Source organism: Desmodus rotundus, chromosome 8, assembly GCF_022682495.2.
Source record: "Desmodus rotundus isolate HL8 chromosome 8, HLdesRot8A.1, whole genome shotgun sequence".
NCBI classification, from domain to species: domain Eukaryota; kingdom Metazoa; phylum Chordata; class Mammalia; order Chiroptera; family Phyllostomidae; genus Desmodus; species Desmodus rotundus.
The window spans coordinates 85,215,122-85,240,041 of NC_071394.1; the positions used below are offsets into that span (position 1 = coordinate 85,215,122).

The window sequence follows — 24,920 nt, forward strand, 5'->3', positions numbered from 1 at the left end:
TAAAGGCAGAAAAACCTAAGAGACTACCTTACTGTCAAGAAGCCTTGGCATTTCTTTTAGGTAACAAGACAAAATGCATTTAGAGAAAAAGGGGAACATACATCAGTCCCAACGGCAAAGGGGAAACCATGCGTGAGCAAAGCTTCAAGCAAACTGAAGACCAGAGGCCACACTTTCAGAAAAGCGATGCTTTGGGTCACCCACACCAGAAGCAGACCACGTCTGCTCCATCCGAGGTGCTCGTGCCATGCCAAGGACTGTGCTCGCACCGACATGGTGGCGACAGGCAGGCCACATGCTGCGTGACCGAGTAATGCCATCACCTAGAGTCACATGAAACTGCACCCTCCAGCCCTACAGGGTCTGGGCTGAGCAGCACATGGCTTTGAGCCCTGAGGACAGAGGAAGGAAGGGAGATTGAGGACGGGGTCACTCCGCACGGCCTGGGTCCAAGGACATCGGAAGCTGGTGAGCTGTCCTCCATTCTAACTGACGAGAGAGTCATTTAGGTAACGAGGGGAAAAATGAGTCTCACTGAGTCATCGGGTACCAAGTAACTGAAAAGGGTAAAAAAAGGAGTCAAGAGCCAGAAAAGACTGAAGAGAAAGGGTCACTGTCCCCATCACACAAAGATAGGACACAAAGAGGCAAAGGGAAGAGAGCAGATCATTTGCAAAATGAGAAGTGTAAAGCAAATGAACACATTCCCTGTCACTAGTGACCAGAGAAATCAAATTGAAAACACACTTCCCATCAGACTGATCGAAGTGAGAGTGAAGACAGGGCCCAGGGCTGGGGAAGCAGGAGAGAGACGGGCGCCGGTTCACGTTCTGGAGGGCGGGCTGCCAAGGCCCAGCAGTCCCACTGCGATGTGACGACAGCCTGGGCAAACCGTGGCCGTTGTCACGGAGCACTGATTATAGGAGTGGAGGGACAGAAGTGAGTGCATGTGAAATGGGAAAAAACTGAATGAAAGGTGCTGCATCCAGGCATGAAATGCAATCCTCTGTACTCGTTAAAAAGAAACTTTTTATGGTTACCATCCATACAGCTCTTCGTAAGTGATTCTTTCTGGACACCACAGTAATGAGGCTTCCACCACATTCACATGCGACCAACGCTGTGTCCATCAAATACTGCTCAGTGGGCAGAGCAAATAGATACGTGACATATTAGGCAAGACGGGGAACCCAGTGTAGGGAAAGAGCCCCTCTCCAGACCAGAGCATGAGCGTCATCCGAAGGTTAGGTTTTCCGTCTCCTCAGCATTTTGGCGACTAACTGCAGAGCACACGCCAGGTTCTGGGCAGAGGAGCCTCAAAACCTTCCCTCACACAATGACCTCTCTTGGTGAGGACTCTTCATAGAAAGAACCTGGGCCACATCTCAGAAAGCCCACGGTGGGTTACTGACTAACTTGGCCCCATGGGGAACAGTTTATGGCCAAAGAGCGAGAGGCGCCCACCCACCAGCCCTGCAGCGCAACCCTTGTGCTACTTTAGGAAGGAGAGAGATGCACGGCAATTGGAAGGCTGCTGCTGGGCTGACATCACTGGAATACTCCCAGATACTGGCCTCAGCGGGGCCAGTTCCATCACTGAGATCGTTCTATTCGACAGACACTAAATTAAAATCTAAAAGCTTATTTACTACCCCCATGTGATACAACAAAGCTATTTTACTTTGGGGGGGAAAAAGGTAGCAGGTAAATAATTTACTTTTCCTGAATGAGCCTCTGTGAACACAAGTATTAAAATACTAATTAATTAATAATTAATTAATTAACTAAAAATTTAAAAATAAGTCACCCATGGTGGACTTGCACAGTACATTCCAGGCCACACCTGGACTTGGTTTCCAATGGCACCCCACTGCCCTGGGCCACAAGCCCCCTGTGCTCACCTGGGATTTTCAGGTTCAGGTCACAGATGCTTCCAACAGTAGCCACAGATGGGGCCCGGCTGGTACGGGTGATGCTCTCCTTGACTCTCCCCTCCCCACTGATCTTCACGGTAAATGGGCTCCCTGTAAGAACCAGGAAGGCCCACGTGAGCAGCCCAGAGCCCGAGGCAGCAAACCCAAGCACCAGCCAGAGAGGGCAGAGGGGACCACATGTACCAGGCACATGCTCGTCAGCGAATTTGGTGGAGACGATGTAAACCCCAGGCACGGTGGGGAAGTAGGAGACCTTGCAGGTGCCATCTTCCAGGTCCTCCGTCTGGATGTCGACTTTGCTGGGGCCTTCCACCGCCAGGGATATGCCACCGTAACCTGCAACACAGCAGCCGGGGGCTGTTTTGACAGCAACTCGTTTGAAAGGGGAAGCTTGGTGCATGCAGAAAGGACATTTGACCCTGGAAATTCACACTGCTGTTTCTGGAGATCAAAAAGAAAGTCTGTGTGTTCCCTGATGGAGAGCCCTAGGAACAGGGGCAGGTTAAAGGCTCCGAGAAATCCTGTAGGGAAATAAGCTGCTCCACAAGGCTGTGCCGACAGAACCCCTTCCTCAAGTATATCTACTATTTCTCCACGGGGCACCTGTCCTGCAGAACCCACTGGCGAAAACACTCTGCCCACACTCCTCCAGGAATGGCATGCACTGCCTTGCGGGTTCACTGCCAGCCACAGGTTTGAAAACTTGCATTTTTAAGCTGCTTCATATGTGTAGTGAGGGGACCACTAAGACCACAGATATGAAGGTTTGACAACATGAGGAATCAGCACGGAGTACCAGCCCACTGGGACCAGAAATTCTCTAGCCCCTTCTGCTGGGACTATGGCTTTGTCTAGAAGTCACCAATACACCGATCACTCAAGAAGGTGGAAGATGAAGACACGGGATATGGCATAGGTTGGAGAGGCCCAGAGTAATTCAAACCATCTCAAAGAGGAAACAGTAAGAGATTCCTCATTTCCACAAAAGCACTGTGAGCAGAACAAGGTCTTGGCCAGCTGGCCTAACACCCTTTGCTTGGGATGAGTCCAGGAGACCCTGGGAAGCTAAGGTGGGAGTAGAGACGACGACAGAGAGATCTGTGAGTTGTAGTGGCTCTGGGAAATGCCAGAAGCAGAGGGCTGTTAACTCCTGTGAGCCTGTGGTTCTTCACTGAGAAAACAAAGACAATACTGACTTTACCAGTGGTCATGGGAATTAAATGATAATGCATGTGTACGGACAGACAGCTTGAAGGACGCTTCGAGACAAAAGAGAGTTGGCAGGATAAAAACATGAAGCAGGCTGTTCCCTCACACGTTGGACCTTTCCCCTGGGACCACCCCTACAGACCTGCATCCCTCGTGTCCACGATGAACTCAGACATCTCGAAAGTCCTGCCTTCTGACAGGCCTCGGCCGTAGACTTTGGCTCTGCGGGCATCACCAATCTCGGACTGGACCACCATGATGGACACGGGGCTGTTGGCCACGTGGTTGCCATTCTTCTTGATGCTGACCAGATGTTCGCCCACCTCCCGGGGGATGAAGGAGATGCCTGGACCAGGGCACACATTGGGGTTTTAAGTGGGGTTGGTGGGGGGGAGAGTGAAGGAGAGGAACTGGGAGGGAGGCACACTCGCAGGAATGGAAATATGACTCATTGGCTTTCTAGCCACCCCAGAGTGTGCATGTGGGTGGGCAATCTTGCAACATGAAAATATACACGTGACCCAGCAGGTTTCTCCTATCACATTCCAAGGTGTTACCTATTTCCCAAGAAAGGACTGAAGGAATCCCCATCTCCAGCCCCAAATGTCCCAACTCCATCCAGGAAGGCAGCCTGGGCTCACCGATGTGATTGTTGGGGAGCCTCTTCAGGAGACAGGGCTCGTCACGGCCAGACGGGGCCTTAATGCTGGCAGTCAGGGTGCTGAGGTCTGTCTCGCTGATGTCGAGCAGGAAGTCGGCGGCAGAGCCCAACTTCACCTGAGAGCACCGTCTGCTGTCGTCTGGGAGACACCCCCCCAAACACAGATCCTGTCACACGTGGGCACCCAGCTCTCCAGAGCCTTCACCACACATGCTGCTTACAGATGAACAGCCAGAATTAACTACCAAAAGTAAGTGAAAAAAAAACACGTCTTGTGGACCTACAGTGCATGTAGGTCCAACAATGTATGACTTCTACTTATGCCTGGTCAAGGGGAAGACTAGCTGCTGGCAGGAACTGCAGCCTTGAGTCCTCATGGACCACTTTTTAAAGGAGTCTTTGCCAGTGAAGGCACCTGCCCGCCATCCCCTTGGGCATTTCGCAGGGAAACACTCATCCTGGTCCACACAGGGCTACTGGCTGCTTCGCAGATGGGTCTAAACACTCAGGGGAAGAACTTCATCTTGGGCTTCTTCTTTATGACATACTGGGGCAGGATCCGATCCCAGCAAGCACAAAAGAGGTTAGAGAAGGGCTTTGAATCAGATAACCTCAATCCGAATCCTAGAATCCCACATGTAAACTTGGCTAAGCCACTATCTAAGCCTCAGTTTTCCCATCTGTAAAATGGGAGACAAAAGCCATCTGACAGTGATGCTGAAGGGCATCTTTGAGCTCAAGGATTTTTTTTTAAGATTTTATTTATTTACTTTTAGAGAGAAGGGAAGGGAGGGAGAAAGAGAGGGAGAGAAACATCAATTTGTGGTTGCCTCTTGCATGTCCCCCACTGGGGACCTGGCCTGCAACCCAGACATGTGCCCTGACTGGGAATCAAACCAGTGACCCTTTGGTTCGCAGGCCGGCGCTCAATCCACTGAGCCACACCAGCCAGGGCATCGTGGATTTGTACAATAAGTGTTATTTGAATGTCTCTAACTGGGGGCCTGCTCTTTGCATGCTGGAGTTAGACTGGAACAAAATAATAGCCCTCTAAATGGTGTGAGTGCTCTTCCCAGGAATACCAGCTAAGGCGGGAATTAGTCCAAAGTCGGTCTTGCACCCCCAGACCCACCCCAGTGAGTCTCTGTGACACCTACACTACCCCTAGCCTGCGGCCCCTGGTCTGATGCAAAGAGAGGCTGTCGGGGCAGCCATGCCTCCCACCAGGAAGCCCCCAGCAAGCCAGGCAACCCTACCTGTGATCTTGGCTGTGAAGGGGCTGCCAGGGATGTGCTTGTCATTGTACTTGACCAGAATGCTGTAGTCGCCTGGCAGGGTGGGTAGGTAAGTCACCGTGCATGTCCCATCTTTGTTGTCAATGCAGCTGATTTCGGCCTTTGAGGGGCCCTCAATAGCCAAGTCCAGCCCACCTGAAATGGGAGCAGGGAGGGAGGACCATCAGGGAGAGTGTTTCTTTATTTCCACAGGGACAACAACTCATACAGGGCAGCCCTGAGGCCGGGAACGCCAGACCGGCACAGGCCACGTGAGCTGCGGGCACGGGGCGGAGGCCAGCCACCCACAGCACAACACGCCACTGTCTGAATTCTTCATTACAAGTAACCTCGACGGTCTCGCTACTGTCTGGACAGGAATGGGGACGGAGCTCTGCACGTCAACCACACACACGGGAGAGTGTCACACACTATCGCTGTGGGCCAGGCCGTGGAGGCCGCTGTGGAAATCCCATTAGAATCACAGATTTTAAAATCTTTACGAAGGCAATGGGCATGCACACAGGGCTCCATCTAGAATGGGCCGCTAAATAACCCGTGTGGTCCTGTGGATACACACACGCGTGCAAAAAGACAAAAACAAAAATGTCATCAACCAAAACGGTTAAATTTCAGGCAAGTCACAGAAACCATTTCACAACACAAATCTGATTTCAATCAGAATCCAGGAAACTTTAGAAATTCCCGTTCTGGGTAAAAGAGCAGCTGTACAGAGAGGTTTACATGAAACAAAATGTAAGACAAACACTACCGTCCAACAGTCTAGTTTTTTACCAGTTACCCTGGAATCGTGTCCTCTTAACTCTCCGAATGGGAAGCTGAAAGTATATAACCACATAAATGGCACGGTACCTTCTCCTGCATCCTCGGTGACGATGGTGAAGGTGGCAGTTTTGTTGGCCACGCCATACACCAGGCCTGGGCCGTAAGCAGAAACGCTCCCGCTGTTGGGGTAGTTCACGTAGAACTGGAGTGGGCTCTCTAGGTTTGCAAAGAACAGAAACAAAACTGGGACTCAGTCGGGGGGAAAGCATACCTTGGATAGCCAGTGTCTTAACAACCCTCTAACATCAGGCAGGTGTGGCATCTCCGACGCAGGAGAAGGGCACAGACTGAGCACCTGGTGAAGCTCACCATCCTAGGACCCCCAAGGGGGTCTACTCACTGTCGTTCCTTCAAAGTCACACAAGAAGAACAATCCTGAGGCTGCTCCAAACTTGAGGGGGGTGAAAGCAGGGGAGACCAGTTCAACTTGACTAGTTAGGAGGAAAGAGCCGACCTTGTGAAGGAATGGCCCAATACGAGAGGGACCTAGCTGGAAGGCCATTGGCCTGTGCCCTTCAAAATGTAAGGCCCTATAAGCCCACCCCACACTGTGGGAATGTATCCCACTGTGGACTTCCCTACCCACTCCCACTATGCAAGCACTTCCACCTCTGCCGGGGTCAGATGCAAATGAGGAAAAGACCCCGGTGCCCAACAATAGGGGGTTGGATAAATAAACCATGTTCTGCTCTCAGGTCATTCAAAAGAATCAGGGAGTCTGTATGCACTAACTTGAGAGATTATCCATAATGCGCTTCATGAAAGAGAGAAAAAGGAAAGTTGTTATATAATATGAAAACCATTATCCCATTCCTTCAAACACAAAACAGAAGGAAATTATACGCATGTTTGTAGGTACAGAGTGAGACATCTGTGCACAGACCATCGGGGAAGTAGGAGGGAAATGGGAGAAAGACATTTTTTCACTTTCTCGACATCTGCATCTTTAGAATATTTAAAGAGCAGAAGCAGATAATACATTTTTGCTTTAAACAAATATTATGCACACATATACACAAACTAAAGCAGACATCAAACAAGCAAACTCCAACCGAAAAAATATCTGCAACTCCTAACACAAAGGGCTAATCTCTCCAGTATTTAAATTGCTCTCAGAAAGTGCTATGACAAAGGCCAATAACCAAACAGAAAAACCAGGCCGTGGATACAAACGTTCAGTTAACAGAAAAAGAAACACAAGTGGTACTTAAATATAGAGAGAGTTGCTCAATCTCATTCAAAAGAGAAATACAAATAAAGCAACACTGACATACTGTTTTTTCAACTATTTGGCAGAGATCCAAAAACCCGACAGCATAATCCACTGGCAAATCTATAGAAAAGCAGGTGGTCCCCTCCACTGCTGGCGAGTGGGAGAACTGGAAGGGCCCCGATTCAAAGCAATTTGGCAAGTTCTAGCAAAATGATAGATGCCCAGAAACTCCTGCCCTGGGGACTAAATCTCACAGACACGCCTTTGCAAGTGTGCCATGCCAACGTGAAAGGCTATTCACTGCGGCAAAAGGTGAGAAGAAGCGAATGTCCCTCAACAGGGGCCATGGTTGAGTGTGTCACAGTTCACTCAATGAATGGTGAGACACTCAGAAGATGCTCTATTATTCAGACGTGTGAAGCCCTCCTGCAGATACTGTCAGATAAAAAGGACAAGGACAGAACGAGTGAAGGGTATGCTACTGTTTGTGTACACAAAGAGGAGGGACTAGAAACCTATATTCCTCTTTGCTTATAGTCTTCAAAGTATTCTGAAATCCAACAGTCAGGTTTGTGGAGAGGACAGCCGGGGGCTATGAGTAGGAAGGAAACCTTTCTCCACATTATTTTTTAAACTGTGTGTATGCTGCCTACTGAAAATATTAAACTAAAAAATGGAGAAGTATTTAAACACTTTTTTAAAAAGAACAAGAGTAGCACTGTATGGGCGGTGGGCATGAAACTTGAGCTGGCTTTCCTCGTCCAGGGCAGCGTGACAGTGAGGCAGCGTCCTTACTGGCAGTGTCCTCTTCTCACCAGCGCTTCTCCTGCCCAGCCCCCCCCCCCCCCCCCCCCACCCGCGCCATGGAGGGTTCTGCAGGCCAGGATGGAAAGTCCCTCACATTTTTCTCCTTGCTCACCCTTTGGCCAGAGCCGGCGTAGTGACAAAGACAAACAATCACAGATCGAAGGGGCTGCACTGTGACCCAGGATACTTAGATGCATCACCCCTTCTGGAAATCAGCTGGATCTGCCAGGGTCACAGGCTGTTTGGTTTCACAGGGCCGTCAACACTGCATTCCCCAACCTGCTACCAAGAACTGCTTCCCACACAGCAGCTGGCCGTATGTCTGCAAACCTCCCAGACGTTCAGGCTCCTCCTGAGTCTTGGAGTCCCACAGGGCGAGCGCTGAGCCCAACTCACCGGGGATATGGCTGCCCATGTACTTGATGTGCATCTCATGGAGCCCGACCTCAGTGGGGGCGTATCTGACGGTGACTGTGCCGTCCTTGTTGTCCACAATCTCAGGTGTAGCCGTCTTCCCAGAAGGCATGTGGACCTCTCCTATTGGAGCACAGGGAGACAGGGCAATGAGCCCGCCAGCGGCTTACCCCGGAGAAGCTGAGCACAAAGCCACAGGTGACTTTCCAAGTAAAGGTTTTCAGACCCAAGACACTCACTGCTGCCTAAAACACCCCAGTCGTGGAACAGGAGGACAGACATGCATTTGCCTTTATTTTTTCCCTCTTTCCCCCCACAAAATACAGCAGCCAACTCCTAAGCAAAGGGTTTTCTACTTTGTAAAGACAAATTGGAACCTCCAGCAGGACTTGAGAAAACTACAAGAGGATCAGTAGAGCATAACCTCAAAGAGGAGCAGGCATTACAAGGGGGCAGGCAGAGGAGGTAACGCTTGCACAATGGACCTCAGTGTACTTATCTGGAAAAGTGGAAGACTAGGAGAAGGCAGGAAAAAAGGGAGAAAAGGAACCTGAGGATTGAGAGGTATCTAAATGCAGTAGTTTTTTTTTTTTTTAAAGATTTTATTTATTTATTTTTAGAGACAGGGGAAGGGAGGGAGAAATAGAGGGAGAGAAACATCCATGTGTGGTTGCCTCTTGCATGCCCCCTACTGGGGACCTGGCCTGCAACCCAGACATGTGCCCTGAGTGGGAATTGAACCAGTGACCCTTTGCTTCACAGGCCCACACTCAATCCACTGAGCCACACCAGCCAGGGCTAAATACAGTTGTTCTTAACCTGGAGAGAATCCCCAGCTCTCTCCAGCATGTAATGCAAATTATAAATGAACCACCTCTTTGGAGGCACACATAGATACACAGAAGATTCTGCAATCTCAGGGCTCAGGGACTGACCCTGCTAGAGCAAGAAGCAGGGAGTCTGGGGTCAGGAACGCAGGTCTGGGGGACAGGTGGAACCATCACACGGGCACCGTTCTGGAGAGGTAGTGAGAGGGAGTGAGAATGAGACAGCTTTCACGACAGTGCTTACCAGTGATTTCTCCTTTCCTCACTGCAAACGGAATGACCAAGTCAAAAGGTTTAAACCCCAGTCCATTCATGTCACTCACTGGGACGTATGCCTCTTCGGTGACCTAAAAACAGGAGGCAGCGGTCACTGGGTAAAGCGGACAACAGTGTGGACTAGTGAAGCTACAGGGAGCAGAGCAACTGGGAATTTTGCAAGCCAGTGCAGCTGGGATTTACAGATGTGGCTGCCCGTGTTGCCTGGGCTTTGTCTAACTGCCCCTGGGGCCAGAGCAGAGGCTGCGGGAGTGGAGAAGCCATGCTGACCAACTTGCTAACAAAACACCAGGCAACCCGCTTGTAAAATTCCCAGCAGCACCCATGGGCAAGTGAAAAAGTGAGAGACAGAAATGTCTGTGAGTCCCCAAAGGCTCCACCTGGAAAGGTTTAGTTGCCTGTGGCCTGGAAAAGAAGGTGTGTTTTAAGTGGCAGAAAGTAGCAGCAGGTGGCTTTCCCTCCGAACAGAAACCAAATGTGCAAGTGGTGGCTTTGAGAGTCAGCAGGAGGGCTGAAGCCAGCTGTCCATCTTTCCCTTTACACACAGAGACAAATGGCACCCAGCGTGATCACAGACATGACGGCTGGCAATTTGTGGAGTGCAGACGATGACATGGGTGGGTCCCCTTACAGAGAAAGCAGGGATCATCGTGATGGACTGATCAGTAGGGGAGAAACCAATGACTAGGACACCCAGAGGGCTTAAGCAATCCCCAGAAGCAGGCTGTAGCTTTTCTGAAATGATGGCTGAGTAAACACAGAAACACAAAAAACAAAAAAACGAAACAAAACCAAAATTGTACCCAGGGCCTGAATCCAGGGGGACATGCATTTACCGGAGCCTCCTCCTCGGCTGTGACTTCCCCATCGGTGGCCTGGTCGGTGGCAAATGGAGATTAGTAGGGAATCACATTGCAGGGACACTGCTACTCAGTAGATTCAACAACTCCCATCTGCTCGATGTTGCAGAGCAGGGAGCACTTGCTCTAGCTGCTCTAGCAGGAGCCTGCCTTCTCCCTACCCTTGCGAGAGCAAGTGGGCATCCTTTCTTCAGATGTCAAATCCCCATGCTCTCTGAACCCATGGCGCCACTCCTAGGAAGCAGGTCTATAGAAATACTAGCAGGAAAGTTCAAAGGTAAGTGATGCACGCAAGGGGTTGTACAGGAGCTTTGTGGTCATGCAAACCTGAAGCAACCTAAATGTCCATCTGTAAAGGAGCCAGCTAAATAGGTTACGTAAGTCTACGCAGTGAAACGCTGTGCTAATAGTCTGAGGAAGCGGCCAAGTCCTTTGAATTAATACGGAAAGGTATCTGCGGCACAGTGAGGGAGGAAAGCAAGTCGCAGAGCGATGTGCACGGTGTGGTCCAGGCGTTTGTTGTGCAAGCAGGGGAAAGCTACCAGGAGTCACCTCCGCAGCATGCAACTGGGCAAGTGGTCTCTTGTTCCTTGCTAAGTGTCTACAGTAATGTTTTAAAAGTCTTGATAAATTCATTTTTTAAAAGTCACAGACTTCATGTTCCCGATCCAACTGACCTGCTAAGGGATGGGTTCCCTCTTCTACCATAACAAACCAGAATTGGAAGGCCTCCCCCCAGAGGAAGGCCAACGTGCCCGCGTTTACTTCTTTCAAGTACTTTGTCATCTGCAGAAAGGGGCTTCACCTACAGAGGCAGCTTTGAGAGCTTCAGATTCAGAACAGCCCTACCTCCCCCTTCTAGGGCCCTCTCAGACTGGGGCTACTCAGGGACACATCACTCGGGGCGGGGGGGGGGAGACTTTTCAGTGGCTACGTGATGGCCTTTGATCCAGGACTTCTCCACAGTGATGAGCAGATAAACTACGAGACCCGTGCCTTCCTGAGCACGTCTTCTGCATGATACATTTAACTGAACTAGCCTGCTAGGTCTCCTTGAGACATGGGCTGCGAAGGCAGTACTGGGTGTTTGTGTTCTTTTGGCCACCAGACTGTAGAGAGGCGGGGAATCTACCCATAAGAATCCAACGAACAGGAGTCAGTCCATCGAGGTAAGGCTGGCGAAAGCTCAGAATGGGAGAATGTAGGCCCAAACTGGTACTGCGGGTAAGGCTCCCTTTCTGCCATCAGCAGTGGTCACGGGACAGTGTGTCTATGCAAAGTAGCCTTTGGGCATTCTAGGGTCAAGGGGACATTTATTCCTAATGAGTTTGGTGGCCCCCAATTCAGGTCTCTCATTTATCTGCCAAAATGATCCTTGACATTGTCACACGGCTTTTCGCGCTCAGACACCCCTAATGTGGTCCGTCATTTCTAGCTCACTGCGCCAGCAGGGCTGCGACCTTGGCCCAGATGCTGCTCTTCCGTCCTGCCCACTGCTAACCAACCAGATAAAACCTGCTAAGGGCTAAGCATAGACCCTTAAAACTACGGCTGGGACCCGTCTCTGTAGATAAAGACACCGACTTTCTAGCTGCATTTCTTTCGGCCCTGAAGAGAAAACCATTCCCAAATGAGCAGCATCAAAAGTTGACAAGTGTTTACATCCCTGAGACATAAGAGTCTCCAGAGCTCCAGCACATCTACAGATAAAAAATGTCTATGGAAAGGGAAGAAAAGCTACAACAGATTAGAGACTATTCAGAAGACAGACTCGGGCTTCTGTTTGAAAAGGAGTCTTCACGTTCTTCTCCGTTGCTGCATAAAGTGTAACCCTTAGAAGGGGCTTCGAAGGCTGTGCGTGGGGCCAGGTCAGTGAGGCCTATGAACTTTGTAGCCACTGTGGCCGCTGCCCATGGCATCAAAGGACACTGGGTGAGGGGACCACACAGTGCTTGGTAGCTGTCCAGAGTGGACACTTCGGGCTCAGTGGACTTGCGTCTGGTCCTTCCTACCATACCTCATTCGTAAAAGAGCCAACAATGTTTGTTTTGAGGGTTAAATGAGGGAATGCTTCTAAAGTTCTGACCCCTCTCCTGGTTGAAGGATATTAATAATCAGAGAAAGATCTAAAAGTCACTCCGATTGAAAATTCAAGAGCTGAGTCATTCTTTGGCCCAGTGGTGTGCATAATGGTTTCTTCCCTGCTGCCCCCCCGCCCCATGTTCCTAGCTTCAAAAGACAAGCTATTTCCCTTCAGAGGCAAAGTCTGAGTCTTTCAAAAACACAACTGGAGGTATTCTGAGTCCTGAGATACCAGAGCCTAGTCTCCAGACAAAGCTCCGTCCTCCAGACCATGGAGAAAGGGGAGCAAGAAGGAGGAAGAACAGCAGAATAAAAAATTGTACTGTTTTAGTTATAACAGTTTTTGTCAAAATGCATCTTTCTGAACTGTGCTTAGGCCAGGACCCTGCCTAAGGGCCTTAGCATGATGGACACTTCGGTAGCCAGTAGACTCTTAGAGCCAAAGGGCCTCTGGAATTCTCGCATGCCCTCTCAGGCCCTAAAAGGTCGTGACCGCTTAAGAAAAAAAACTTTAAGAAGAGAAAGAAAAGTGGAAGCGGAGGGCCTCACCAGGGCTTAACAAGCGACAGCTGTTGCTGTCTCTGCCGACGCAGCATGCTCTGCAGCGGGGTCCCCTTACCATGACAGTGAACGGGCTGTTGGGGATGTCCACGCCACCAAAGCGCACGTAGATCACATAGGTGCCTGGCTTGGCAGCCGTGTAGAAAATGTCATAGGTGCCATCCTCATTTTCGATGACATCGGCCTCAGCCTCAGTGCCATCTGGGGTCAGAACCGTGCAGGTCACTTTCCCCTTCCCAGCAGTCTTGGCGTCAACCACAAAGCCCACCTCCTCGCTGGTCTTCACAGTGGAGGCGATTCCGGGACCTGGAGGAAAAGTTCAGGAGAAGAGAGTGGAAGCTGCAGCTGTGGGCAGTTACCCTGGAGACCTAAACACAAACCACACACTTGCATGTTGGCTCTACCAACTGCCACCACATACAGCGATGTCCCAGAGACCACCTGGGGAAGGTACTGCTCAAGGGTGCATTTTACTCATCGTTTACTATGTAAGGAGTATCTCAGGCTCTGAGCGGCAACCAAACGTTGGCTCTGGCGCGCCAGCATTCAAGGGCACGGGGATGCAAGTCAACTTTCTTCATCAAACACAGCGCAGGCATTTTCTTAAGTGCCAGGTACACAAAAGGTGAGCAAACAATTGTTCTTCAGAGAGGTGCCCTGTAAAAGCTCTAAGATATTTTCCAGGGTGGCTACATTAACAGAGGGCTTCCTGAGAAAAGGGGCAATGGCTGAATTCTGAAGGATGGGGCATCTGTCTAGGGTAGGCTTTCAGCCTATGTCCCCAAATAATAACCAGTCTCTCCCCTCCACTGCCCACTCTCTCCATGGATCCCTTTTCACAGGGTCCACACAATATCAGGGAGTGCAGAGAAGTGTAAATTAAAGGCACACTAGTGCAAAAAAAAAAAAAAAAAGAAAAGAAAAGAAAGAAAGAAGCAAATCATAAAGAAGCAAAAGGAATAAGAACACGCTGTTCAGACATGAGTAGAAGGAAAGACTGGGGCAGACTGTGGAAGCCCTGACGTGACAGGCCTATAGGAGCCCGCAGGCTGAGCAGGACTCTGCCTGAGCGAAGGAAGGGAAAGGGCTACGGAGGAAGTCACTGCCCAATATTAACATGTCCTCAGGTTAGCAAAGACACTCCAGTTGTATATGGCATAGTACAGACCTGGCAGGTGGCAGATGGGCTAGTATTTTAAAATTTCTCAAATTTTGCTGGTGGTGAGCTATTTACAAACTTGCCCTGAAAGCCAGATCTTCTCCATTCAAAACAAGATGAGATATGAGAAAAGTGGAATACAGCCTGTGTGGACCTATGTTTAATTCTATTGAAAGAGAAGCAAATGTTTCATTTCAGACATGAGGATTCATGTTTTACAGATACTTGACGCAGCATCAGAGTGGAAGGGCGCTCGGTTTTCACACAGTCGCCTGTCAGAAATGGAAGTGACCGCGAAGCTCAAATGTGCCTGGGGAATTCCTGAGACTCAGACATAAGTCTCGTCTCAAATGTTGAGGAGAAAACCTAGATCCTTGAATGTGTTTCTCTCACAGTGGCCTGTAGTATTCTTGAATAAACCTTGAATAAAGATCTAGCTACTCACGAAAGGTATAAATTTGCTGCTTTTTATGGGAGCAGCCATCACAGTTGCTATCTCAACAAATGCTCCCCCTTCAAAGTGATACAGTAATAATAGCTTCCACGTGCCTGGCACTGGGCTAAGCATTTTTTCAAGCCTGACCTCATCTAATCTTTGCAATAACCCTATAAAACAGTCTCTGATTCTAAGAAGTTCTTGAATTGAAATGTTGTCAAAAAGATCTTCACTCTAAATCTGACCGAAGCTCAGAGTGGGTGAGCACCCTGCCCTGATCACACAGCTATGAAGCGGCAGGGAAGGGCGGATCCTGGCTTTCAGACTCTAGAGCCCGCACTCCGGACCTGGGCCCGCACTCACCCGTGGCCAGGCACTTGCTGGCATCGCCCGTCTGTGTGGCCCGGATACGGTAGGGAGAGAAAGGGATGTCGTCCCCCCCGTAGGTGACCCCAATCATATAGCGTCCAGTCTTGTCAGGGATGTAGGTGACAGAGTACGTGCCATCTTTATTGTCCTGGACAATGGCTCTTTTGGGTTTTCCCTCTTGGTCCTGTGGATCACAGAGAAATGCTATTTAAGATGTTGTCATCAAGACGTAGAAACAATTCATTGAAAACATTGACACATTTGCTCGTTAATTAGTGCCTCCAGTGGGAGGAGACAGAATTACTGGCATGATACAATTTGGTTATTTGGTAGGGAGAAAAGGTTGCAGATCCCTTTAACAACACAATGGACACAATCAAATTTTAATACGCATTTTGTCAAGTGAACAATAGCGTTTTAGCCCCAAATCCACTGATATGCAGGGAGGCAAGAGGGCAGAGGCTCCAGCTTGCACACCACCCCATTCACTCTCCCTTCTCTCTTAAGCAACAGCACCCTAATTCTTAGCTAGGTGCACTGCGCGCCTCTGCTTCCTAGCATATTTGCCACTAGGGATGGCCATGTGACCTGTGACAAATTTCTGGCAATTGAGAAGGGAGTGGAAGTCTTGTGAGGGACTTATGAGAGGGCCGTTCAAGGGAGCTGATTTGAGTTGGAAGGCCCTGCTTTTCCCATCTGCCGCTCTTCCTCCTTTTGGCCTGCCATGCAGATCAGATGGCCGGGGCCCCAGCAGCCTCATGGTCCACGAGGAGACCTTAAGGACAGATGCCACGTGCAAGGACAGAAGGGCAGAGACGGAGCCTCCTTCACTGACAAACCATGCGGCACCCTGGTGCCTTGCCCTGGACTTCTTAAACAAGAGCAAATGATTCCATGTGTTTAAGCCATTCTTATTTTGGGGTTTACTGTGATATGCAGCTGAACTTTGTCCTAACTAACCCAATGAATAGTTTAAGACATTTTCACATAAAAACACAGGAACAGATGTAATAGAGAGACCACATGTAATTCACCAAAACGCGGGACTTGGAGCTGTACCCTCAGGTGTCTCAGGCAAACACACGTGTTCTCTTGCATAATTACCGAGGCCGTGGTGGGAAAATCTCTCAACCAATGGCACCAGGTCAGAAACTGGTTATTAAAAAAACTGGTTATTAAAAAATCCTTGTTCTTACCCCTGGCCAGAAAATTAGGTTTTATCAATGAAGTCTGACTCCAGAAAATAACTAAAAGATACCGTTATCTGAACAGCAAGCAGGCCTTCCCCAGCATCTCTGGCATCGATCGCAAACTCCACAGGAAGACTGGCGGGCACACCATAGGAACTGAGGCCAGGGCCGCTGGCGGTCACTTTGCTGGCATCGTATGTGGGAAGGACCTTGACCTTAAAGGGACTTGATAGACACATACATACCCCTGGTCAGTATGGACAGACATCAACCCTGCTAAATCTGACTTCTGTTACACAAAGAAACTGGGATAGCAAAGAGGATTCCTACAGCAGATAAAATAGTGAGTCTAGCCAACATCGTACATCAGCAGAAATGTACAGTCATGTAGTGGTAGCCATCATGCCCAGACCAGCTCTCCCTGACTGCATGCCAGGGGCATAAGTGAACTCCAAAACCAGTTTGGAGAACATGGGGTTAAACACATTTCACTACTTGTATTATGCTGAAACAATGGTCACCAAAATAGAAAGGGAATTTTGAAAATTCAGTCTTAATATTTTATCTCATCTTCTTATTTTCTATTTTTAATATGCCTTAGTGATATGCTATTAGTAAAGTAATACATAAATATAATTTATAAATCATATTTCTATATAGCTAGAAATATATATATATATCTTTATGTAAAATACGTATATTGGGGTATGGGTAACACTTTTTAATCTTAAATACAATTTTTAAAAAAACACCTTAAAGGCTGTTCTCAGAGGTGAAGAGTTTATGGAATATTTTTTGTATTAATATGAACGAGGAACAAGGTTTCTACCCAAGCCCTTATGGGAATGCCCTTGTCAACTAAACCGTCAAGTAAAGAAGTAAAAATCTTTGCCCTAATCAGAAAATTACTTGCAGGGTCAGCAGAAAGAAGACTTTGATAAACTAATGCATTACTTGTATTTTTTCAAAAATTCCCCACTCCTTAATTTCAGCTTGTCTTTAAGTTAATAATGGTGGAAAGGAAGAAGGGGGTGAGGGGCAAGAGGGCGGGACACACAGACGTCGAGGCTAGGATGTGCTGACACCTGCACAGAGCACGCTGCTCTCGATGAGAGCCGGATGGATGCCTGGGCCGCCAGAGCCATGCTGGTGAGCCCTGCAGAGGGGTGGGTTTGTGTCTGGTTTGGACCCCTCCCCCGAGTGTCAGGAGCTTACCTACGGGGGATCTCTTCATCGGCATATTTAACGGAGACCATGTAAGGCCCTTCCTGGGATGGGGTGTAGGTCACCGTGTGTGTGCCGTCCCCATTGTCCACCACATTCACCGGCTCCACTAGGCCTGAGGGCAGAGATGAGAGGTCTGAAGGAATGGCTGGCCTCCCCTGAACTCCACCCTGGGTTGAGTTCAAAAAGGATCACATTCATCCCCAAGAGCTATTAGTTTCCACTGATGAGTAACATAAATGCAAGCAGGCTATAATCAGAGGCCTAAGAAATCACAGGAGACAGGATCCTCAATTCACAGTTGCAGAAATGACCCCAAGAGACACCTTCAGCTTGTTACTGGTTGAAGTACACTCAGTCAGACCTAGAGTATAATTAAGGAGACTGCCCGCATTTGTTCCTGGAGGGCGTGTGGTAAAGATGCATGTTGCAGACATGCTGTAATATCCGTTCAAGCTGGTTAGGCATGCTTGAGATGTGGCAAACTTTACTCTAGAGCTGAGAAAGGGCCAAAGAATCCAGAACTCAGAACAGCAAAAATTAACCAATGGGATGGCGAGTTAAGACTCGTAGCCACCTTTGAGCACATGGGTGTAGGTGCAGGGCAGGTGAGGGTGCCCTTCTCATGGGCTGAGACCATTGATGTGACGCATGTGGGAGACAGCTGGAGATTATGTTAAAGCATAATCAAGGCATGCACTGGGTTGCTAGATTTTAGATTCCAGTTCTAAATATAAGTGTCACGGACAGATCAACTGCAGGGCGGGCTAATCAAAGCATAGCACACTCATTAAGCAAAGCAGAGGAGGAGGGTACAAGGCAATTTCAGGGATGAGGCCAACAAGAGGCATTCAGGTTACATAAATTAGAGCAGCAGCCAATAGGAAAATGCAAACCTGTCTCCATAAAGTCACCCTTCAGGTCACCTTTAAAGAACTCTGAAATGGCTTTCAAGGGGCTGCGCCATGCCTGGGAATCTGTCTCATCAGCTAAAATTGAAAGGCTGTTACTTAAGAATCTCCATGACACAGGTACATCACTAAGTGCGCGCTCTCTCTCTCTCTCTCTCTCTCTCTCTCTCTCTCTCTCTGTCTCTCCATGCACACACATGCACAGGTCTTGAGGCTCAGTAACTCTACAATCAGGATCTAGCCCCATGATCTCATTTCCCCAAAACACTTCTACCCCGAGTTTAAAGGGGCATAACCTCCTGAACTAACTCCATCAAGGAGAAAGTTCCTCTTCAAATAAGGAAGCCCCCTTATTGATGACAGAAACACATCATTGGGGATAACCCCAGATAATTTAAGAAATTAGGCAGAAAATGACACATTTTAAATTCTAGAAGAGGAAATGGGGTTACACCAAAAAGGTGAATTTTAGCATGCTTAAGTGCTTTGTCCAAAGTGGTCTACCTGCCTTACTAAACCCCATATCCAGGATGCCAAAAGGGCAGACCAAATTGCCAACAAAGGCCATCCCTTGAAAAGATCCCCTTGCTCCAGGGAGTAGGGACGATGACAAAGCTGTGTGCCATGTGGGCTGAGGAGCTGTCATTTCCAGAAATTTGGAGCAGCAAGCCATTTTAAACAGAGGTATCACCTCTGAACCCACCACCCATCCGAATCCAGACTAACTTCCATCACCTCACAAACGCCGAAACACAAAAGCAGCAGCTACACAACCATTACCCATGTGTGAACCCAAACACTACCTGCTTCATCTCTCTACTCTAAAAAACTGAAATTAGAAAGACATTTACAGCTGGATCATAAATTGGGTGGCAACTACTTCCTTAAATAAACAGAAAAGACAGGCCAATAGAGGAATAACAGGCCTGTCTACTTTTAGAACACGAACTTCTATTCTTTAGCTAGAATATGGAGCAATAAAGCAATTTAAGAAATTTAAATTCATGACCAAACTCAAAAGCCAAGTGCTTGCTCTGGGTCATGTTTGCCTCTGCCCGGGGCAGGTGAGTGTCAGCGGGAAGGCAGGATGCATACTTACCTCGTGGGCCCAGGACCCTCACTTCCAGTGGGGCCAGGCCGGCCTTGCTGCTGTCCACTGTAAAGGACTGTAGGACGCGGGCGCGGACACCTGAGCCCACCCCGGGGCCGGCGATCTTGACCTTGCTGGGGTCCACGACATCCTTCACAGGAACCCTGAAAGGACTGCCTGGAAAAGAGGTCATCGGGTTCTGAGCCTCCACTGAAGTTGTCTGAACGTAGCACGAAAGCAGCCAAGAACCAGCAAGAGAACATCAAGTCCCGGACAGCAGAAGTCAAGCATTCTGCACCACTGCCTGCACAGACTCCAGGCAGACATCACCAATCAATCACGCAGACCCTCTTCCTGATGTGCGCATCCCAGTCGATCCAGTGGCCTGCACAGCCACCACAGACAGACCACCAGAGGAAACCAACATGCCACTGCAGCTAAGACAGGATACCTTATTAAAAATAATCCCACTATGGGTTTGTTCCAGGCCAGGAAAAACTGGGCTGATGTTTAGCCAACCCAAATTTCCATGAAGGAAATTTAGAAGCTAGCAGGTTGCTGAAAGTTTCACAGCAGCACTTCCCAAGTTACCTTAGCTATGAGCCTGACACTAAGAAAACCAACCAACATTTTACTAAATGACTCTGCCTGGGAAAATTCTGGGGTCCAGGAAAAGCTGGCATTTGGCTCTGGGAGGCAACAGAATATCTGAAACTCTCTGCTGATGGAAAAACTGCAAAAGGGCCTCTTCCTGTCATTATGCTCAAGGATGGCCAAGCTTTCAAATGCTTCAAGCTCAAGAGTCAGCCACAGGAGCCAAACTCTCAGCCTCTTCTGCAAGGCGGATCTCAAAGCTGATAGCATTCTCTAGACTTTCCAATAAAGTCAAAATGTGTCCACTACCAGGAGATGCCCATCTCCACTGCCACCTGCCGGGTTGGAGCCACCAGGTCCCCTCTGGTGACCTCTGAGCTCTACTTTCCTATCTCATGAACTACAGAACCATGAAACTCCAAAAGGTGCCCATGGCTCCGTGTTCTGTAACTGAGCCCCTCTTTTCCTTCAGAGCAGTCAAACCATCGTTTTAGTGCTAGAAACCCTAGACAAGCAGCTTCCAGGGGGCAGGAGCTTTGAGTGTCGGGCCCATGGCTGAATTCCTCTTGATAAGTAATTATAGGAATTTAGAAATCTACATTGAAAGAGCTGCAAAAGTAAGTTTGAGAATATTACTTTAAATGAATTAAGGTTTAAATGAACACCTGAGTAGAACTACTTTGAACAGAAGTCAGTGCTTTCTGATCAATGTGACAGACAGTGAATGTGACTGTGTGTGTGGCTGCATGTGACCGGGGCAGGGGAGGGGGGGCAGGCAGAGTTGGGAAAGAGTGTGGTCAGGGGACACTCCAGCTTCCTGGGAGCTAATCCAGAACCCTGAAAGCTCAACCTTCAGCCTGCCCCTTCCGGTCAGTCTCATTGTGGCTTACGGCTTCCAGGGTAAGAATAACACTCACCCATCCGAGGCTGCTCCTGACCTGGGGCTCTCAGGGTGGGACTCTGCCCTCTTTCTCACCACACCTGAGATGAGGCCTCAGCTGACTCAGGAGTAGCACTAGAGTCCTTGGACTTGCGTCCGCACCATGCCACACACTCACCTCCATTTCTGATGTGTGTTGGGTGGCAAATGTTTCATTAAAGAAACAGAACTAAACCTATGAAAATGCCCCTGCTGGAATATGGAAGTTAGAGAGCCCTTCATTACTGAAGTTATGTTTTTTTTACTGTTTGAATCATTTATAGCAGTGGTTCTCAAGTGGGGATCGTTTTGTCCCCTACTGGAAATGTGACAATATCTGGAGACATTTTTGGTTGCCACAAAATGGGCCACTAAATACCCTGCAATGAATAGGGCAGCCCCCACAACAAGAATTATCCCACCCAAAATATCAACAGTTCTGAGGATGACAAACCCTGTTTTTCAGGAAGTATATATACTATATCATCCCATAGAAAATAAATTAATAAATAAGAATGTGAAGTTGTGTATCTTTATCAGCTGCCAGGACTGCAATTGAAAAACAAAAACCAAGATGCATATATAAGACAAATAAGAACCAACCACAAAATAAAGTGAAGATTTTCAACTCTGTAAAGAAACAGGTCTTCTTTAAATTAAGAACTAGGTCCTCCAACACATGAACATTTTTAGTCAAAACTCCAAGTCAATGCTTTTTTCCCATATTACTGGTCCTACTGGGAGTTAAGTTATTCCTGGAGATGCAGCTCTAAGGAATATTCTCCCTTTGCAGCAACTACAAATGTCAGACTATTTTTCTTATTCAGGGAGGTATGCAAAATCAACTGTTCTTTGGGTTCCTTTCTGAGGGAGAGCTTACCAGGGATGTGGTCTCCTCCATATGTGATATTCACGTCGTAATCCCCTGGAGCAAAGGGGATGTACTCGGCGCTGCAGCTGCCATCTTTGTTGTCTCTGCAGTTTATCTTCGACTCTGATGGTCCCTCGACAGTTATGCCGAGCCCACCAATTCCTGCCCCTCTGGAAAGTGTGGAAAGAAAGTAAAGCAGTACTACTGGCTCATACCAATGTGCTACTGACAAAATTCATTTCAAATCCCTCTATAAACTTCCCATTTAGCCAACCCAACTCAACTACTGTGACACTTCTCACACAGGGAATTTCTCAATGATGTAATATAAATAGACAGCTTTGACCTCTCCTTTCCAATGTTTATCCTTCATTTGTTTTTCTTATCTAATTGCATTGGTTAGGACTACAAGTACAATTCAGGCATGTGCCTTGTGACTCATTTTAATAGGAATTCTTCTCACATTTCACTTAAATATGAGATTGGCTATATATTTCTGCATTGTCGAGTTAAGGAGCTTGCATCTAGTCCTGGTTTGCTCAGCAGTTTTATGGCAGTTATTATCAGTGTTTTCTGGTACCTTTCCAGTGTACTTGGTCTTTCTCTGTAATATAAGTCTCTACAGGACAAAATGCTTCTTTTATTATGAAAAAAATGCCTCTCAAAATTTGCGAGACTTTACACATATGTAGGAAACACCCATAAAACTTCTTTAAAGCAGTTAAAACTGCTTAGGGCTATTCCTCTTTAGAGAGTCAACACACAAACCCCAGGGCCTTGCTTACCTGGTAACCACAGTGAAGACATTGGGTTTGTTGGTAAAGGCCTCTTTCAATCCAGGTCCTTGGGCTTGAACCCGAGATGGCTGGCAGCCTTCAGTTACAGCCACTTTGAAGGGACTATTTGGGACGGGCACATCATCATACGTTACTTCCACTACATGGAGACCTGTTCAAAACAAAAAACCAAAAATGTATTGTACAGAAGTCACCTTTTTATGGGAAAAGCCTCTACTCCAGGCTTTTATCTAGCATTCGTATCTGCGTGCTTTACCATGTTATTTGAAAAGGGCAGGTTAAAAAAACAGTAATATTGATGTAATTTAATTTTTAAAAAATATAAAATGTCCATTGATGCTTTCTGTTCAGTTGGCATATATACAACCCTCACCACCACACACTCACAAACCAGCACACACACACACACACACACACACACACAAGGTCTCTTCTCCAAACAAGTACCACTAAGTCTACATTGAAGTCAGTCATCTTAAATATACTACCCTATTTTGGGAAAACTCCATCCAGTCACTTACCAAAAGACAAAAAATAATCTATAAAATACAATATACAGGCATCTATAAAAAAAAAAGAGTTTACATTTCTACACCAGAATATCTATAGATTTTGTAATGAGGATATGATACTTTGATTTTGTTTCTTCATGCCTTCATCATTTCTGAAAATGTTTTACAATTCTGAATATTCTGGAAAGAAATCAATGTGTTAAAAAAAAATTGCGCAAATGATCAATACCCATTATGCCGCCCCATATCCTGCTGCTCAGATGAGGCTTAGGTTAAACCCCGCCCAACCGCCACACAGCAGGGCCAGCATGCCAGGTCCCGAGTCTGGGTGGCTCTGTTGGGGAGGAAGGTTTTCGTATTTCCCTGTCACTTTTCAAGGGCCTCTGCTGAGAGGATGGGCTGAGTACAGGGGGCAGAAATCATCATCAGCCACCAGGAAGAAATGGCCAGGCACAGTTTTGAACGGTGTCATGTCTAAGAAGTCAACTCACCTTTTTCGAAGGGTGTGTACTCCACCTGGTAGGTGCCATCGGCGTTGTCCGTGACGAAGCACTCGGTGGAGGCCCCTGAGGGGTTGGCAATGTGGGCTTTGATGTGGTTGCCTCCCACCTTTGTCAGGGGTCGGGAGTCGACCGTGAAGTCCGTGGTGGCTTCTCGAAACACATCTGCAGAGCAATCACACAGATAAGAACGTCACCAACACCTCAGACCCAGGAGCAAACCCAAGAACCAAGGTTGTTGGCACTGAAGGCATAAGTAAGTGATAGCAGACAACTGGTCTAACTCTCAAAATCAGGAAACTAATATGCACTCCCTGCCCCCACCAAAAAGAAGCCCCTTCCAGGGTAGCCTCAGCCAGGTGACAACATAAGCACTGTACACATTTTGGGACAAAGGTGGGGGGTTGCAGCCTCTCTCTTTTTTAATGGAACCCACCTTTTCCTTCTATTCCTGGCCCAAAGACTTTGACCCTGCTGGTGTCCACGGCAGGCTCCACCTTGATGCGGGCAGGGAAGTGGGGCACAAGCTCACCGCCATACTTCATGGTCAGCGTGTACATGCCCGCGGTCAGGGGCATGTAGGTCACTGCATAGGTGCCATCTTTGTTGTTCTCGATACAGACTTCAGCTTTTGCTCCGGAGTCTGAGACAGCTTCCAGGTCCAGGGTCCCAGGCCCTGCTTCTGAGCAGTCAACACTAAGCAGCCCAACTTCACCCACTTTCCCATGCTCCAGGCCAGGTCCTGAGGCCACGACTTTAGAGGCATCAAATGGCATTTCAATGTCGGCTTTGAAGGGGGAACCAGGTATGTGGACTTCCTCAAAAAGAATGTTGACGAAGTACTCCCCAGGCTTTGTGGGTAGGTAAGAGACGGAGCAGGTCCCGTCGCCATTGTCGGAGCATTCAATTTTCGCCTCGCACGGACCTTCCACAGTTAGGCCCAAACCGCCAGTTCCAGCTCCTTTGGTGTCAATGGTGAACTCGGCGGGCTTGCCCACAAGACCACCCTTCAGGCCAGCGCCATGGGCCTTCACCTATTTGAAGAAAGAATGAAAATCCAACTTTGCCTGATGCTAATATTGCTGCTCGGCCAGTGCTGCTTTCAACACCCAAGACTATAATCAACACTGAACAGCATTTCAATTAGGTGGGCCTTTTCCCTGGGGCCCAACGTGTGACAGACTCACCACACCACTGAGTTACAGCCACCATGCAGTCGCTGCTGCTGCAAATGGCCAAGGGAGATGTGGCTGTGAACTAATCAACCTGAAAGGGAGGGGCGTGGGCCTCTGAAGCACAGAGCAGGACGTCACCCACTCCTGCGGTGCCCAGCTCCTGTACACCTGCGGGGCAGAGCCAGAGACCTAACGTCCAGTCCCACAAA

General features: G+C 48.3%; 1 protein-coding gene across 7 annotated transcripts in view; it reads right to left on the reverse strand.

The window, feature by feature from the left end:
• The window catches only part of FLNB (filamin B), a 140,459-nt gene that overhangs the window by 18,896 nt on the left and 96,643 nt on the right, over positions 1-24,920 (reverse strand). For 2 of the 7 annotated variants that reach the window (XM_024556559.3, XM_053930425.1), the window contains exons 21-39: positions 23,973-24,570; positions 23,528-23,701; positions 22,513-22,675; positions 21,737-21,897; positions 19,353-19,520; positions 18,239-18,331; positions 17,334-17,457; positions 16,187-16,343; positions 14,923-15,112; positions 13,023-13,270; positions 10,265-10,336; positions 9,430-9,532; positions 8,341-8,481; positions 5,952-6,080; positions 5,061-5,234; positions 3,785-3,943; positions 3,286-3,489; positions 2,118-2,270; positions 1,902-2,024 (exon numbers count right to left, since the gene is read on the reverse strand). In XM_024556559.3, the coding sequence (XP_024412327.1) occupies positions 1,902-2,024; positions 2,118-2,270; positions 3,286-3,489; positions 3,785-3,943; positions 5,061-5,234; positions 5,952-6,080; positions 8,341-8,481; positions 9,430-9,532; positions 10,265-10,336; positions 13,023-13,270; positions 14,923-15,112; positions 16,187-16,343; positions 17,334-17,457; positions 18,239-18,331; positions 19,353-19,520; positions 21,737-21,897; positions 22,513-22,675; positions 23,528-23,701; positions 23,973-24,570 (3,334 nt within the window). The remainder of the gene's footprint in view (positions 1-1,901; positions 2,025-2,117; positions 2,271-3,285; positions 3,490-3,784; positions 3,944-5,060; positions 5,235-5,951; positions 6,081-8,340; positions 8,482-9,429; positions 9,533-10,264; positions 10,337-13,022; positions 13,271-14,922; positions 15,113-16,186; positions 16,344-17,333; positions 17,458-18,238; positions 18,332-19,352; positions 19,521-21,736; positions 21,898-22,512; positions 22,676-23,527; positions 23,702-23,972; positions 24,571-24,920) is intronic. The other 5 variants (XM_045192407.2, XM_045192408.2, XM_024556562.3 and 2 more) reach the window with 5 other exon arrangements.